This window comes from Ursus arctos, unplaced genomic scaffold, assembly GCF_023065955.2.
Source record: "Ursus arctos isolate Adak ecotype North America unplaced genomic scaffold, UrsArc2.0 scaffold_24, whole genome shotgun sequence".
Lineage (NCBI taxonomy): Eukaryota > Metazoa > Chordata > Mammalia > Carnivora > Ursidae > Ursus > Ursus arctos.
Window position 1 is genome coordinate 15077009 of NW_026622919.1, and position 15990 is coordinate 15092998.

General features: G+C 36.2%; 1 protein-coding gene across 5 annotated transcripts in view; it reads right to left on the reverse strand.

Moving 5' to 3' along the window:
* Positions 1–15990, reverse strand: part of TANC2 (tetratricopeptide repeat, ankyrin repeat and coiled-coil containing 2) — a 359716-nt gene that overhangs the window by 162844 nt on the left and 180882 nt on the right. For 2 of the 5 annotated variants that reach the window (XM_057318081.1, XM_057318082.1), the window contains exon 5: positions 12936–13046. The exons of the other annotated variants lie outside the window; for them this stretch is intronic. In XM_057318081.1, the coding sequence (XP_057174064.1) occupies positions 12936–13046 (111 nt within the window). The remainder of the gene's footprint in view (positions 1–12935; positions 13047–15990) is intronic. 5 annotated transcript variants of the gene reach the window in all.

Genomic DNA, 15990 nt, shown 5'->3' on the forward strand with positions numbered 1-15990 from the left:
CAGTCTAAAAATATAAATGCTAGAATTTCCCCCTCTGCCCCTAAAGGAAATGGTGGTGGCAGGGACCTTTCAGTAACTGGAGACCCTCTAGCTGATGACAACTAATACAAACTGGGCAAAATATAACTTAAAAATCTTTTTAAAAGCATTAAAAACCTAACAAGATGGTGATAAATCAAAAGACAAGAACAGGAAGAAGACGAAAATCCAGAATGGAGATCTCCCCCAGCACCGATGGCCACTTTAACTGGAAGCATATGTTAACAGGGAAGAAATGCACGGCTAAGCTGTGCTTCTGTCTGTCTCATAAGGTCAGGGGAACAAAACTGGAGCCTAGGATCTGCCAAGAGTGGGAAATCTAGTAAAGCAACCTACACTTTGGGCTGAGACCCTTAACTGTACCCCGGGGGGAGGGGGGGGGTAAAGATAAACCAGAAGTAAACTAGGCCTTGTAATTCTGACCATGACATCTGATTGGCCTGGGAAACCACAAACTCTGAACTTGGATCAAACTGGTCCCAGGTGGCAGAAGCAAATACAAATCTTCTCTGAAGGAGAAAAAAAAAAAACAAAAAAACATCCTATCTTCAGGTTATTTCTACAAATATTTTCAAATATTAAATCTAGCACACAAAAATAATTAGGGGTATGAAAAGACAAACAACTTAGCAGACATAATAAACAAAAGTAATAGTGGTAAAGGTGATGAGGTTATGGTACTATAGTTGATCTCTTAAGATAATTCTTAATATAATCTTGTAAAACTGTGGTAGAAAACAGCTAGTGTCTATGGGACAGTGATTGGTGGAGATGGAGGAAGGAGAGAGCAGTGGAAGAGCTATAAGAATGAGTCATCTGATGATCACAGCACTGGAGATGGCAAATATTTCCCTAACACCAACAGAAGTTATTGGTTGAGGACAGTCTCCTTAGTTCTTTTCTTTTCAAAGTAAGTTCACATTTCGACTGTTCAATCATGCATGGTATTTTCTCCTGGTACAGCTAACCACAGTAGCTAATAACAAATGATATTCTAAATGGTAACATATGGAAGCTAATAAAGGACCTAAATCAGGAACTCTTGATCTGAGGTCCTCTGCTACCTGCTCTTTTGGAAGTCTGTGAACCCCCTGAAATTGTATGCTTTAATAGGGAGAGAATAAAGGAAATTTTCATTCTTCTATCCTCCAGTGCTTCTTTGCACCTCCTAAAAAAACAACAACTCCCAGTAACCCATGGCAGAGATTGCAAACTCAAATACCTTCAGGATACAAGCAGTTATAATATTATTAGCCTGTCACGGCTGGGCTTATGGTAGTAGGAAATGATAAAAATGTATATTGAACTGCAAAGTGTACAGCCAGCAAGAGGGCATTCTAATCCTAATTTTTAAACATGTGCTTGCCAAACAGGTTTTTGATTAAGTGTCTAGAAAAATCTGTCTACTATTTAAAGGTTAGATATAAGTTTGGAGGTTAAGATGGTAGTCTAAAATGTTTTCCATAGTTCTGAGACTACCTCTCAGAATGGTCCAGAGGACAGAAAAGTAGGGATGAATGGCTCCTGGAGACAGACGGGAAAACTAGATCCATGTTATGCTATCAATGACAGAGGTCACTGTCAATCTTCAACTGAGGAAAAATTTGCTTAAATTGGGGTAGGTACATAAAAATCTAAGGAATCTTTAATTATAGGGCCCCCATCTCTTGAAAATGGAAGTGTCTGAATCTCTCCGACTTACACTTCCTTCTCTTCCAAATTACTGCCTTCTTTAAATTCGCTCACTTAGGGCCTAAGCTAACGAATCGACTTCTAGGGAAGCTCTCAGTTACAGAGAGGAGTATTTTGATGCTTGCTTTAGGGTATGGAATAGGAGTCAGAAATAATGCAAATTTGTTAGAATACTCTAGTCTTTCTTTTTTTTAAATTATTTTTTAATTAACATATATTATTTGTTTCAGGGGTACAGGTTTGTGATTCATCAGTCTTACACAATACACAGCGCTCACCACAACACATACCCTCCCCAATGTCCATCACTCAGTTAGTCTTTCTTATTAACTTTGGTTTGTTCAGACTAGTTTTCAGATAATAAGGCAACAAACATAAATATTTTGTTAATTTCTTTGAAACCCCAGATGCTATGCAAAATTTTGTATGTAGGTGTAATTTTCTGGAGAGACTGTCCATAAATTTCATCAGCAATCATTTTGCAATGTATATATATAAGACCTTAAGCTTACACAATGTTATACATCAATTATATCTCATAAAAGCCGGAAAATTTTTTTTTACAAATATGCTCCCTAAAAAACAGTAAGTAAATTTATCTAATCTTTAATAATCCTGTAGTCTTTTATTAATAACTTAGACATTTATAAGTGGGCAAAAAAGTCACCCACACATACACCTACATAGTTGTTCTCCCTTTTGCTATTTAGAAATTAAATTTTTAAAAGATTAGGGACTCTGCAGTTTTTTTTTAGTGGAGCCAACACTGGGCCGAACTCACAACCTGAAGATCAAGACCTGAGCTAAGATCAAGAGTCAGACACCCAACTGACTGTGCCACCCAGGTGTCCTGGGCCTCCGCATATTGTTTAACTCATTAGTTTGGCACTTAGCTTAAAAAAAACCAGGCTTTTAAAATGCTAATAATCTTCTATCACAATACCCTATTTCTGATTCTCTCCCACTGAAGCAGGAATCATTGCAGAGACAGGATATATAGAAAGTACTCACTGCTGGCAACACTTAGAGTAGTGTTTCCTTGCCTACAAAACTACCCCCAATGTACAAGAAGTATTATGTGCACAATGATATATGGTGATGACTATTTGGCTGCTATAAAAAGCAATATTTGACAAGCTCAAGAACCTTAAATGCTTCACTGAAATCTCTAAGACTGATGTTTCTCACTGAGTGTTCCTTTGGGTTTTAAACTGAGGTTTCTAACGTCTGCTTTGAATATACATACATTTGAGATACAAATTATGGTAAGAAAGCATTACTTCTGTAATGCAGTATTCTCCATATTATTCCCCTATTGGCCTGAATTTCCTCATCCATAGCACAATTTATTCTAATGTGGAAAGCTAGGTATGGATACACTGGTCACAGTAAGGAAAGTATTATCCTCAAAACTCACATTTGTCTAAATAACAAATTTACTCTCTGTTGACTTCCAAATCTGGGATTTATTCTAGAAATTGCACATTAAACATAACATGATATAATCACACAGACTTAAAGAGAAAAGCACCATTCTAGAAAGAATTATTTCACTGTACTGTAACAGTCAGTACAGACTGGGAAAGACCTACAGACAGTTGTATGAAAAGCAGCAGGGGAGGGGTGCCTGGCTGGCTCAGTCAGTGGAGCATTTGTCTCTTGATCTCTGGGTTGTGAGTTTGAGCCACACATTGGGGGTAGAGATTACTTAAATAAATATATTTTTTAAAAGTGGCAGGGGCGTTTTAAACACAAAATGCATAGGATAGCAGGAATTCTGGTGAACCAGTAGCTAAAACCTTTAAAGGAATGACCAGTATGACCTCAGAGTCTAGAGAAACTTCAACAAGGAAGGGTAGTGATTGGTACATTTGACAATGTGAAATGGAAAGCTGAAGTATTATCGAAGAAAGCAGGGAATTGGTCTAGAATGTACTCTCCTGGGTCAGCTCCTATGAACTTTTTTTTTGGTGAATACAAGAATTTAATACGTCCTTCAGTTGTTTTGTTGTTTTTTTTTTTTAAAGATTTATTTATTTTAGAGAGTGCAGGGGTGGGGGGCAAAGGGAGAGAGAGAGCCCCTAAGCAGACTCCTCACTGAGCATGGACCCAATACAGGATTGATCTCATGACCCTGAGAACATCACCTGAGTGGAAACCAAGTTGGATGCTTAACCGACTGTGCCACCCAGGTGCCCCTTCAGTTGTTTAAATGTGGCATTTTCTTTCAGTCTCTCTGAGTCAATTGAAAGATGAGGAGTGGGGAATCCAGCTGAAGCTATGTACTTGCAGTAGCTGCCCTTTCTTCAAGGATTGGCTTGTCTAATGCCAAAAGATATGCTTGTAACACAAACTCTTCCTCAAATCATTCTAATAGTTTCCAAATAATCTGCTGAATGTTTTGGTTGGTGTGTACATGGTATCTGACACAGCAGCTCTTATGAGATTTTGAGTATGCTTCATATACTCCTTAGTATCTACTATTACTTATCTCTAGAATTTACCTCTATCTTTTATTCTACTATTTTCCTTGTTTGTAAAATGTTCCATTTTTTAGTAGTTGCTATTATTTTATAGTGGACCACTTATTCATCTAGTATTTGTTAAATATTAAATAACAGTCCTGGTCTGAGTGCTAGAGATACAGTGATGAAAAAGCTGGACAAACCCCACACTCCTAGATCTTGTAGTCTAGTGCAGTTCATGTAGCATAAACTAACATCTCAGTTCCCTGGATCACAGTTTAGGAAACCCTGTGCTAAGTAAGAATAGCTGTTCTAATACAGTGAATACAATCTAAGATGATAACTGGATATAGTGATCTTCCATACTGTATGTGGTTTGTGCATGTTTTTTAGCACAAATATGTTTAAATACTGGCTACATCTTGGTAAGGAATAATATCATACTTTGAAAAAAATTTTTTGAATAGTGAAGGGGTGGTAAGTTATCTTTGTTCTTTATTCTTCTTTTCTACGTTGATCAAGAAAAACAAATCACAAATGTTAGCTGCAGCATCAGAATCTTAATATGGCACCACGAGACAGATTTTTCCAAGCCCAAACCTCACGAAAGTGGCATAAATAACCTTATATTAGTTATTTTCATTGAACATATTTTTCTATAAAAGTCAAAACACATTACGGTAAACTTAAAGGTATAACAGTATTGATTATAAATTGCTTAACAGTACAGATTAATAATTTGTAATCTGTAAATAATCTGTACAGATAAGGCAAGGGGAAAGACCTACAGATAGTTATAAGAAGCACAGCAGGAAATTTCTGAATATAAAAAGGATGGGTACTAGGAATATATGGAATTTTTCTATTGGAATGCAAGGATGAGAAAGATTTATGTTTCCAGAACATGGAATAGCACATAACAAATATGTAGAAAAAAGAAAAATTTGTTGTTCCATTTAAACAACTTTCCTCAAAATTCCAATTTACTCCCTTGAGTGTGGACTGGATGTAGTGACTTGCTTCAAACAAACAGAATATGGCGAAAACTGATAGGATGTCACTTTTTAAAAAAGTTTTATTTATTGAAGTAATCTCTTCACCTCACATGGGGCTCAAACTCACAACCCCAAGATCAAGAGTCGCATGCTCTTCCAACTGAACCAGCAAGGTGCCCCGTTACTTTTGAGATTATACTATAAAAGGCCATCACTTTCATTTTGCTTGCACTCACTTTGCCTCTTGCTGGCTTGCTCTCATGAAGCAAGCTGACATGTTGTAAGGTGCCCTATGGAGAAATCCACATGAAAAGGAACTGAAGGTGGCCTCGGGCTGTAAAGCTAGTGAGGAACTAAGACCCTCAGTTCAACAACCCATAGGGAACCAAATCCTTCCAACAACCATATACATAAACTTGAAAGAGGATCCCTCCCCAGTTGAGCCTTGAGATGATTATAACCCAGGCTGTCAACTTGACCTGCAGCTTATGAGTGACCCTGAGCCACAGAAAGAAGCTAAGCTGCATCTAAATTCTTGACCCACAGAAACTGTGAGATAACAAGTGCTGCTGTTTTATGGTAATTTGTTTTATAGCAATAGATCACTAATACAGGATCTATTTTCAAGGGTACTCAGTGAAAATAAATAGAATTTAACCAACACTTCCCACAAGTCTCATAAGCGTAAATGTTATAATGCATAACTTCTAGATAAGGAAAAACACAAACAAAAAGATAAGGAAGATCTTAAGTGACTTAGAAATAAAGGGTGGCACTGGCGACATCATATAGAATTCGTAAATCTCGAGTTTGTTGGGTGTCAAAACACAAGTCAAGAATACCTTTCTGTCCCTTCCTTCCTCCCAGAGAATTTTTCATGGACGTTGGGCTGCAGGAACTTACATACGGTTTAGGAAAAGAAAGACATAAAACTACATTTATTTTCAGAAATAAATTTATAATAATATATACATGTGAGACACAAGTTATTATGACTATAGTACCTGATGTTCCAGATGCTGAGCTAAGTAAACTATGTATATTATCTTATTTAATCATCACAAACACCCTATGGAGTAGGTGATATTACTATCTTCATTTTACAAACGAGGAACCAGAGAATTAGAAAGATAAAGTAATAAAAGTTACACAGCTAATTATGTGGCACAGCGAGAGTTGAATCCAAGCCTGTCTGATCCCAGGGCCTGAGCTACTTACCACTGTGAAAAACTGTTTCCATTAAAAAAACCAAAACCCAAAACCCACACAACTTAGCATCTATACATATACATAGATTGCTTGTAAAAACAACCAATGACTACAGGTTAAAGGTGCGATTTTATCCTCTGCAAAGTACTCTAAAAAGGATGATAGTCTGACCCACAGCGTTCTTAAATAAAAGGCATTAAAGTTTCTAAAACATTATAATAACTGTAGCTAAGATTTATATAGCACTATGGACCACATACATAATTGTTTTGATTATTTTACATATTTTAATACATCTTTGCAGCATTCCTATGGTGTAGGTAATATTACAAGCTCCATCTTACAGATAAGGAAATTAATTTCTTATGGTTGTTATTTGCTCGAGGTCACTCAAGTAGTGACAGAACTAATATCTGAACACAGGCACTCTGGCTCCAACGTCTGTAGTCTACGCTAGTGCATTTTACTGCCTCAAAAACTGTAAGTTAAAATGTTTTTCAGTTAATGGAAAAACTGTTCTTTCGGATATCTAATTTATGGATCTAGGCACCACATTCATAGGCCAAGTCTTTAGAATTTGTGATGCAAAACATCTTGAGAAAAGTTAATCTAAAAGTTTGTGGATGAGACTATTTATCTTTTAAATAATGATAAGATATAAATCAGGAAAACAAAAATGATCAAAATGCAACATTTTATTCAACAAATCACTGTGCACTGAAATAACTTTCTAACATGTTAAGAACTTACTAGTGGATAAGGAAGTGTGGGCAAGAAAAGCTATTCATATTCATATTCTGGTTCTTTGGCATACTTATTTTCATAACCAGTAATCAGGCAGTGTTTCTCATACTTAAAATACACTGAAATATGTTCAGCTTTTCTCTCTGCTTCTGAGCTCTCCTTTCTATATTGACTTTCACATTGTGATTAGAGCAGTACTGTCTTTCAGTTATTCCCTTCATTCCATTTACAAGTCTGTCCACTGTCCACACACACACACACACACACACACACACACGTTCTAATAGCTATACCATTAACAGCTGCTGTTTCATTTCAATCTTTACAACAGTATTTCTTTTCTCCTTTATTTGGGGTGGGTAAAGTATGTGTCATAGACTGCTCTGGGAGGCTGTTATAGAAAGCAGCACACATTCAGGCACCTGGGTGGCTCAGTCGGTTAAGTGTCTGCCTTCGGCTCAGTTTATGATCCCAGGGTCCTGGGAACGAGTCCCGCATCAGGCTCCCTGCTCAGTGGGGAGCCTGCTTCTCCCTCTGCCCCTCCCCACCATGTGCTCATTCACACACACTCTCTCTCTCACAAAAATAAATAAAATCTAAAAAAGGAAGAAGCACACATGTACATCACAGAATCATGTTTGTGTATAATAAGCAGTTTAGAGCACCCCTAAAGCTCATCAATTTAAGTCAGGTTAACACTTACTGCTTTACACTTACTGTGTTTACAACATAGTAGACATAGGGAATACAAATAGAAGACAGAAGAAGATGTGAATTACAAGAAAAGGCTCCTGGTATCTACGTGCCCATCAAAAATCATACAGAGGGTTTTAAAATATAATTTTAAGTATAAAATTCATAGCAAAACAAATGAAGCATGCCTAACTAACAAAGATAACATTTGATAATGTTTTCAGAAAAAAAAATGGAAAGAAAAAGATGAGAAAACAAATAATCCTTTTCTTTTAAAGAATATGACCACAACTATGTAAGAGTTGGGAAAAGAGGTTCAAGGAATTACTCACTTTTTATAAAACATTTATCTATAGTGGCTTGTACTTGCCCAATGGAATGTACAATGCTGATAAGAAATCCAGAGGAAAAAATCCCTTATGAATTCAAAAAATATATAAATATGAATATGTACCAAAAAACTATCATAAAATTCTCTTCCATTCTTGAGTTTCAAATACATCCTAATCTTGTTGTCATCTTAAATAACACTGTCCTTTGAAGGACAGTGCCATTTTTAAAGAGATTTAAAAGATCTATTATAAAAAGATTAATCTCAAATTTCTCTGAAAGTATTCGATGTGGATAAAAGCCATCTATTTTCAGAACACCAGTCTGGACTTTGGCCCTTAACCTTGCAGATGTAGTCAAAAGTCCTATAAAGCTGTTGCGTTGGCCTGTCATCTGTGTCAAGATTCATTTCTACAGTTGATGTATTATTATAATACCCAATACAAAAACTTAAGAAACAAAGGTATAAAGAGTATCACCATCCTTTAGTGGCATCCGATAACTACAAAATTTCAGTACAAAGCCATTGCAGAAATTTTAGAAAACGAACAAAGTGTAATGACGATGATGAACAACAGTAACAGGAAAGGTGCTTACCGTTTATTTTGCCTGAAGTAAGCATTTGGCATATATGTTATTTTACTTAATCTTAACAACCCTATGAGATAAACCTATCATAGAAGACCTATTTTTATCAAAGTTTACAAAGAATTCAAGGTTATGAAAGTTAACACACAGTTACAACTAGTAGGTGACAGAGTCAGAAATTAAACCCAGATCTAACTCTAGAACTCGAGCTCTCATTCACTAATATATGCTGCCCAAGAAAGAAAATTAAACCCACCTGTAATCCCACCAACCAGCTACAACCACTGCTAACATGAACATTATCTCACCAATCCCGCTCTCTACTGACTTCCCAACCAATCCTAACTCTCTCTCTCTCTCTTTAGGCAACCAATGTTTTCCCTATGAATATATATTTATTCATATATCTATACAAATATGTATTTAATATGTTAAATTACAGAAATAACATCATGGTATATGCCATGTTGCTGTGAAGGAAACTGAGGCACAGAGACATTATATTACATGTTTAGGATCAAAAGGCCAACCGGGGGGGGGGGGATCAGAACTGAAACACAAGATATATTTAACTAAAAATGACCCTAGGGAAACCTGGGTGGCTCAGTCAGTTAAGCGTCTGACTCTTGATTTTGGCTCAGGTCATGACCTCAGGGTACTGAGACTGAGCCTTGAGTTGGGCTCTGTGCTGGGCATGGAGCCTGCTTAAGACTCTCCCTCTCTGTCAGCTCCTCCCCTCCCTGCTCCCTCTCTAAAATAAATAAATACTAAAAAAATGAAATAAGTAAAATAAAAATGACCCTACACCTTTACATCTTCCTCCCCCTCTGATTATTTAGAAAACACTTTAACACCCTGTAGTATACTTCAAGATTATCACTATAATAATAACAAAATTAGCTAACATTTATAAGCATTTACTATGAATCAAGCTTTCTGCTAAGTGCTTTGTATTAATCTGATTTAAGATTATTGTTCCCATTTTTACAGACAAGGAAACTGAAGCTCAGAAAGGTTAAGTGACTTGCCTAAAACCACACAGCTAATAAATAACACCATAAGCAGGAAAGTGAGAGTGTAGGATGAATCCGTTCTCTTACCTTGGGAATTTTTATTGAAACCACTGATATCAGCTGGTTACCCTAAAAATAGATTATAGCCCAGTCTCATATATAAAAACTGAATTTTCTGCTTTTTTAAGGGTAGTTAAGGGGTGTTTATGGAATTAAAACAGTACCAGAATTATGGGCAATCTATTCCTGGATTACATTGTGTCCACTTCAAGAGTTCAACAATAAATTCTGTTTGTGACACTACACAAATCACTTAAATTCTCTAGGTCTAAATTTCCCCGCTGCAAGACAATTATCAAACACAATTCACTTAACATCACCTACACTCTGGTAGGTCAGTTATGTAACATCATCAATCATGTCCTATGGTTTTAAGCACAGAACCAAAACATACTGTTCACTTGTGTTTTCCTCACATTTTCCACATACAACAAATCTGATTTGGGGAATGGTAAAATGCAAATTAGGTATTTTAGAATCTAATGCTATGTAGACCGAATCCCTTAATTTATTAGACAAATATTCTGGATCAACTGCTATATCTCAGTATAGCTTTCCCTAGACTTTGCAGACGAAATATCAATGACTTGTTCTGGTTTGAGCCACGATTTCCTTTTATATGTAGGACAATACTGAAAACTAGACATAGGTACACAGATACCAGGAACAAAAGAACCAACCAAAAAAAGACATGTCTATTTCTTAGACACAAAAGCTTTATTCTTCCAACCTAAAGTACAAGCATCAAAAGGTTTAAGTTTAGATAATACAGAAACAACATCCTCAGAAGTCAATAGCAGAATGATTTTCTGGAATTGTTCACTGGACTGCTTGTAAGCACCCTGCAGCAGTCCTGTAACCCAGCTGTTCCTCAAAGTGTGGAACGTCAACCAGCAGCTTCAGCGTCACCAGGGAATTCGTCAGAAAAGCAAATTCTCAACTTAATCCAAGTTTACTGAATCAGAAATTCTGAGGGTGCCCAGCAATCTGCATTTAAACAATGCTTCCTGGTGATTCTGAAGCATGCCGAAATCTGAAAGCCACTGCTTGAACCTTCGATTTATGACTGTCGCCTCTGTGAGATATATATACTATTTTCCTAAATTTGTATATGATAATGAATAAAGCAGGTGGACAAGAAGAGAAACAGTTTTAACTGAGTGACTATATCTAAATATACAATAAAACATGATCACGGTTCTGTTAGATAGCCTGTGTAAGAGAAATTCAAAAGAAAGGGACTATTTGCTTGCTTTGTGAGTATACTGAATTCATCTGTTCATTGTCAAGTTTTGGTACTATGTAGAACATAATAGCTTCAACCTCCAGGTCACTCATCTTATCTCAGTAGAAACGTATTTTCGGAGAGTTTAATAACTTCATTATAAAAGAGTAAAACACTAAGAAGTTTCTGTGCATTAAATCTGTTCAGATAAGAAAAGGCGAGACTGAGGAGCATGGCAATTAACATTCTGGCAACATATTTTAGTTTTTTCCTGGCTTTCTGAAAGTTTCAACTGAGGCTTAGTTTGGTTCAATTCCAACTGAGCAAAGACTCATATTTGTGGGAAATATACATAAAAAATAATGTGGATAAGATTTTTCATAGGAATTCAGCACTGGCATTCCAACAAACAGCAGCTACCTTGCTTCTTGATGATAGATGGCTAGATTAGATTGAAGATGTCAGAGGGACAATCAGGAAGTGAAAAATTAGTCTCCCTGACAGTCATTCAGACTTGCAAATCTGGGAAAGAAAAGGCCTCCAACAGAGTTTCTTTCCCAAAACTCAATGCAGGAATAGGGAATTAGTGCTTTTATTTGTTTTACTTTATTATACTAAAATTCGCACGAAGAAATGCAAAGCACACTATTCCATTGCCCAAGAAGTGTGACAGTACCTCAAAACATGAAAAAGATCCTTCTAACCAAGTGCGAGGGTGCCTTTTAAAGAGCTATTTTGTTCCTTTCAGACACGGAAAAGCTGTTCCTAATACATAACTGCGATTGATTTAAAAAGAGTCATCTCCGACAGTCGATGAAACCCAGGATTCTGCACCCTGAAAGTAAAATCCCCAAGGTCTTCTAGTACTTAAAACTGATCCATACAATCAATGTCTCTGATTAGGTTTGTTCCAGGTTTTCACCTATTATCTTTTTTTTCCTTTTTCCATTAAACATGTCTTATTTGGCTTCAGAGCTCTATGATCCTGATACTTCAGATTAGAGTTATTGATACCTTCCCTGGAACTAAAAATCATTTTATTCTGCTGACCCTAATGCTGTAAATATGTAGTGGTCTCCTTCTGTGGTATAACATCAATTTTAATGAGCAGGAATAAACAAAAGACCTAAAACCAAGTCTTCTAAGGCCCTCTACTAAAGCTCTGATCTGGACGCCCAACTAGATCTTTGAACATTTCTGACACAGCTCTATAGACTCTCTGTAGAGTGAGTGTAAAGGATGTTGCCAGGCAACTCCTCTCCGTTTGCAAGAATCTAAGCATTGAGAATGACTCTGTCTCAGCTTGGCTCCCACAAGAGAAGGGTTTTAGTGAACTCCCACATGTGCTCACCGGCCATTCATGAGAAGAGGTATTTCTAAAAGTGAATGTCCAGGAGCCCAAATTGGAAACCTATAAGGCTTCTTTTCTAATTTAAGTTTAATGTTTCCAACATTACAACTATTTTCTATAACTGTCCAGAAATGCAATGGGAGTTAGAAAAGGTAGGTCATATATAAGGGCTAGCGTTGAATGAATATTTTATTCATATCTATAATATTCTTGTTTGCACATGGCTAAAGCAATCTTTCTTCAAGTATCTCAAATCACAAAAATCACCCTGAAAACATTTACCTACCAAAATAATTTTAATTCTTTTGAAAAGTATCCTTGAAATGGATTTCAATACTTACTCATCATTACTTCAAGAGTCAAAAAGGATATTCAGGAAAACTATGTTCTAATAAGGAAAATACACAATCAGTTGCAAAAGGGGTTACGGATATGTTTTTATGAATAGTATACATGCAAAACACTGCTCTGCTGGATGGGCCTGATCCAAACCTCCCTCTGTCAAAGCAGACACTTTGCATGCATGCTTACCAGGGCAGTATGCATCCACGTCCAGTTTCTGAGCTGAAGCGAGGGTTGGTGAGCCAAGCTCGGATTCTGGAATTCGTGGGCTCTCAACAAACTTTGCCTTCCTCAGAGGGGCTAAGGACAAAAAAAGAGACAGAGAGAGAGGGAGAGGGAAAAGGGAGAGAGAGAAAGAGAGAAAACAGAAAGGAAGGAAGGAAGAAAAAGGAAAGAGAAACAGGGAAGGAGAAGGGAAAGAGAGAAACATAGAGGGGTCATGAGTAAGGGGAACAGCAGGCAACAGATGGAAGCACTTACATGAACGACACACTCTGTCAGACTCAGATCAGGTTACCCTATTTTTTTGTGCCAGAAAAAAAAAAAAATGAACTGCATTCTTCATAGAGGAGATGGGTCTTGTTAAAAAGTCTCTGCAAACTGGAAAAGCTAAAACCTAATATTCAAAACTGTGAGCCTAAGCTGCAATTGTCTATTACCTTTAGCTACTTTCTCTCTTTAGAAAGCAAAGAGCTATTTTGTCTTTCTTTGCCATTAAATAAAGGTATGAACTGAGGAAAGTATAGGGCTAAGTTTTAAAATTCTGTTTATAACAATTGCAATCAAAGGTTTTCTTTCCAGAAATAACTGCTATAACACTCAGTTGTGATAAATACTGTAACTAGGATTAATCTACCTAGCTTAAAAGGAAATCAATCACCCAACAGCTCAACTATTAAGGTAAGAAGTCAAAACTGCTAGTGGACTAAGATGTGAGCTAGGCCATGCCAGTCTGACACTGGATGCTAAAGGTAAAGAGAGGTGATTTAGTTGCACATATACTCAGGACTTCTATGGATTAGTAATATTCCATGCCACGGAATCCATTCATTCTTGTAAGGAATGAAATAAAAAGTATAATTCACGAATTTAGAGTTCTATTTATCAAGGGTTTGTACTATTTACTGATTTTTAGGGGGAAGAGTTAAGGAACACTATTGATACACATTTAAGTAATCAGTTTAATACATTAAAAATTAAAATTATGAAGATTACTTGAACACTCTCAAACTGAGTGTCATTAAATAAATTACAACAGGGTAAAAGTGCTCAGCATAACACTGGTTCAAAAGTATCACTTGAATCTGAAATTGAGTTGTATGCATTATATATTTGTGTCATAACTATAGGTGTCCAAGACATGGGAGTGCTTAAGATCACATCACTTTTTTCAAAAGTTTCTGCATGTTCTTAAAAATCCTCATCCATTACCGATCCACAGGGGATTCTAAGTTATTCCTAAAAGACCCTGTAAAAAGTAATATAAAACTTTGTCGTTATAATGGCCAGAATTCCCTATTTTCTCTGGAGGATAAAAATAATAAAGTATTAAAAAATATAGAAGTACTTTTGAAATATGCCAATACTCAAAGCCTACAGGCAACTAAATCACATTTTAAATCTTAAGATATGTATGTATATTTTAAGTGTATGTTAAAAAACAAAATAAATCCTGTTACTGTCTCCATAGCAACAAGAGCTGAGGGTGCTAACAGTATGGTTCTCTACCAAAAGCAAGCTTTGGAATAGCAGAACTCTCACCTCCGCTAAAACTGTAATAATTGAGCCTATTTTTAAAAGTCTCTATCACAAACAAAGATCTCAAGTGATTTATATGCAGATCTGCAGGCTACTAATAGCCAATATTAGAGTCTCTTTCATCATAATCTCACCAACCAATTCAAAAATAATGAAACATTTTATTTATCCAGTATTGCTTTATATACAAGAAATGATTATAATTTAATTCTTAAATCTATCAAGTCCTTTACTAGAATTTCATTATTATTATTTTTTATCATGGCAGCAGAATAACTATTTTACCTGCTGAGTTCTGACAAAGACAGCACTGGTCCCTGGTTCAAGGGATTCCATATATCAAAAAATCTTAATAACAATTTTTATAATGAAAATAGTAGGCTAGTAGTCAGACAGAAATCAGCAACTTAGGAAGAAATTGAAGGATGGCAAGAGAAACTGAGGGTATGTGGTGGTATGAGGAATGTATAAGAATTATGAGATGGGAGTCAAGGGGATAAATCAGGATCCCAGAGATCAGTAAACTCAATGCCATGCAGACTTCTTGATTTTCCCTTCTTAGAAATTCCAACTGAGGTTATCTTTTCATAGTGGACATTTGATTCTTTTTTTCCTACCTTTATCTCTACTGTCATTCATGGGATATCGTACATGTTTAATAATGACTTTAAATTATCTTTTAAGGCAGATTATAATGCTGCTCTCACACAAATTATAGAAAACTAGTGCTGTAAGTCCAAACACAGGGGGTACAATCACAGGTATGACAAGTTGTCCAATAGTCTTAATACTGCTCGGTGCAGAACACAGAAGGTCAGTTTGGAAGATAGCACATGATATTTTGCTTGGGAAGCCTAGAATTTTAATACACGTCATTCTAAAAATGGTATAGAAGATGATTCAGCTGAGTACAAGAATTCTGTGTCAAAAGGGTTTACCAGACCATTTTTTAAAAAGTGATTTAAATGTGATGGATAGGAGGATTCTAACACCAAACCAGGTATTTTACTGTGATATAATATGGTAGTATAATAGTGAGGTGCTGGTTAGCAGAGGAATTAAAGTCTGGGCCCTGAAACCAGAAAGCTTAAGTTAGATTCTATTTTTTCCTAGCTGAGACCGTTTCTCTAAGTTTCCGATCAGTTATTTGGACTTAAAAACATTACCTACACCATGGGGGAATTGCAAGGATTACACTAATTAATTAAAACAAAATGCTCCGAACAGTGCCTAGCATGTAAGTCCTCTATAAATGCTAGGTGTTTTTATCACTGTTTTTGTCCTCGTCACCACCATCACAGATTTCAACATGATTTGTAAAGTCTGAATTGTGTGTGTATGTTGGAAGGAAGAAAACAAAAACGTCTAAGATGTCATGGGCAGAATGACAAGAACAGTGATATCACCAATTAATTTTTTTTAATTGAGAGGGAACTACTGTTGAAGAAAACATGTTATAACTTAGAAGGTGGTAGATTACCCAAGT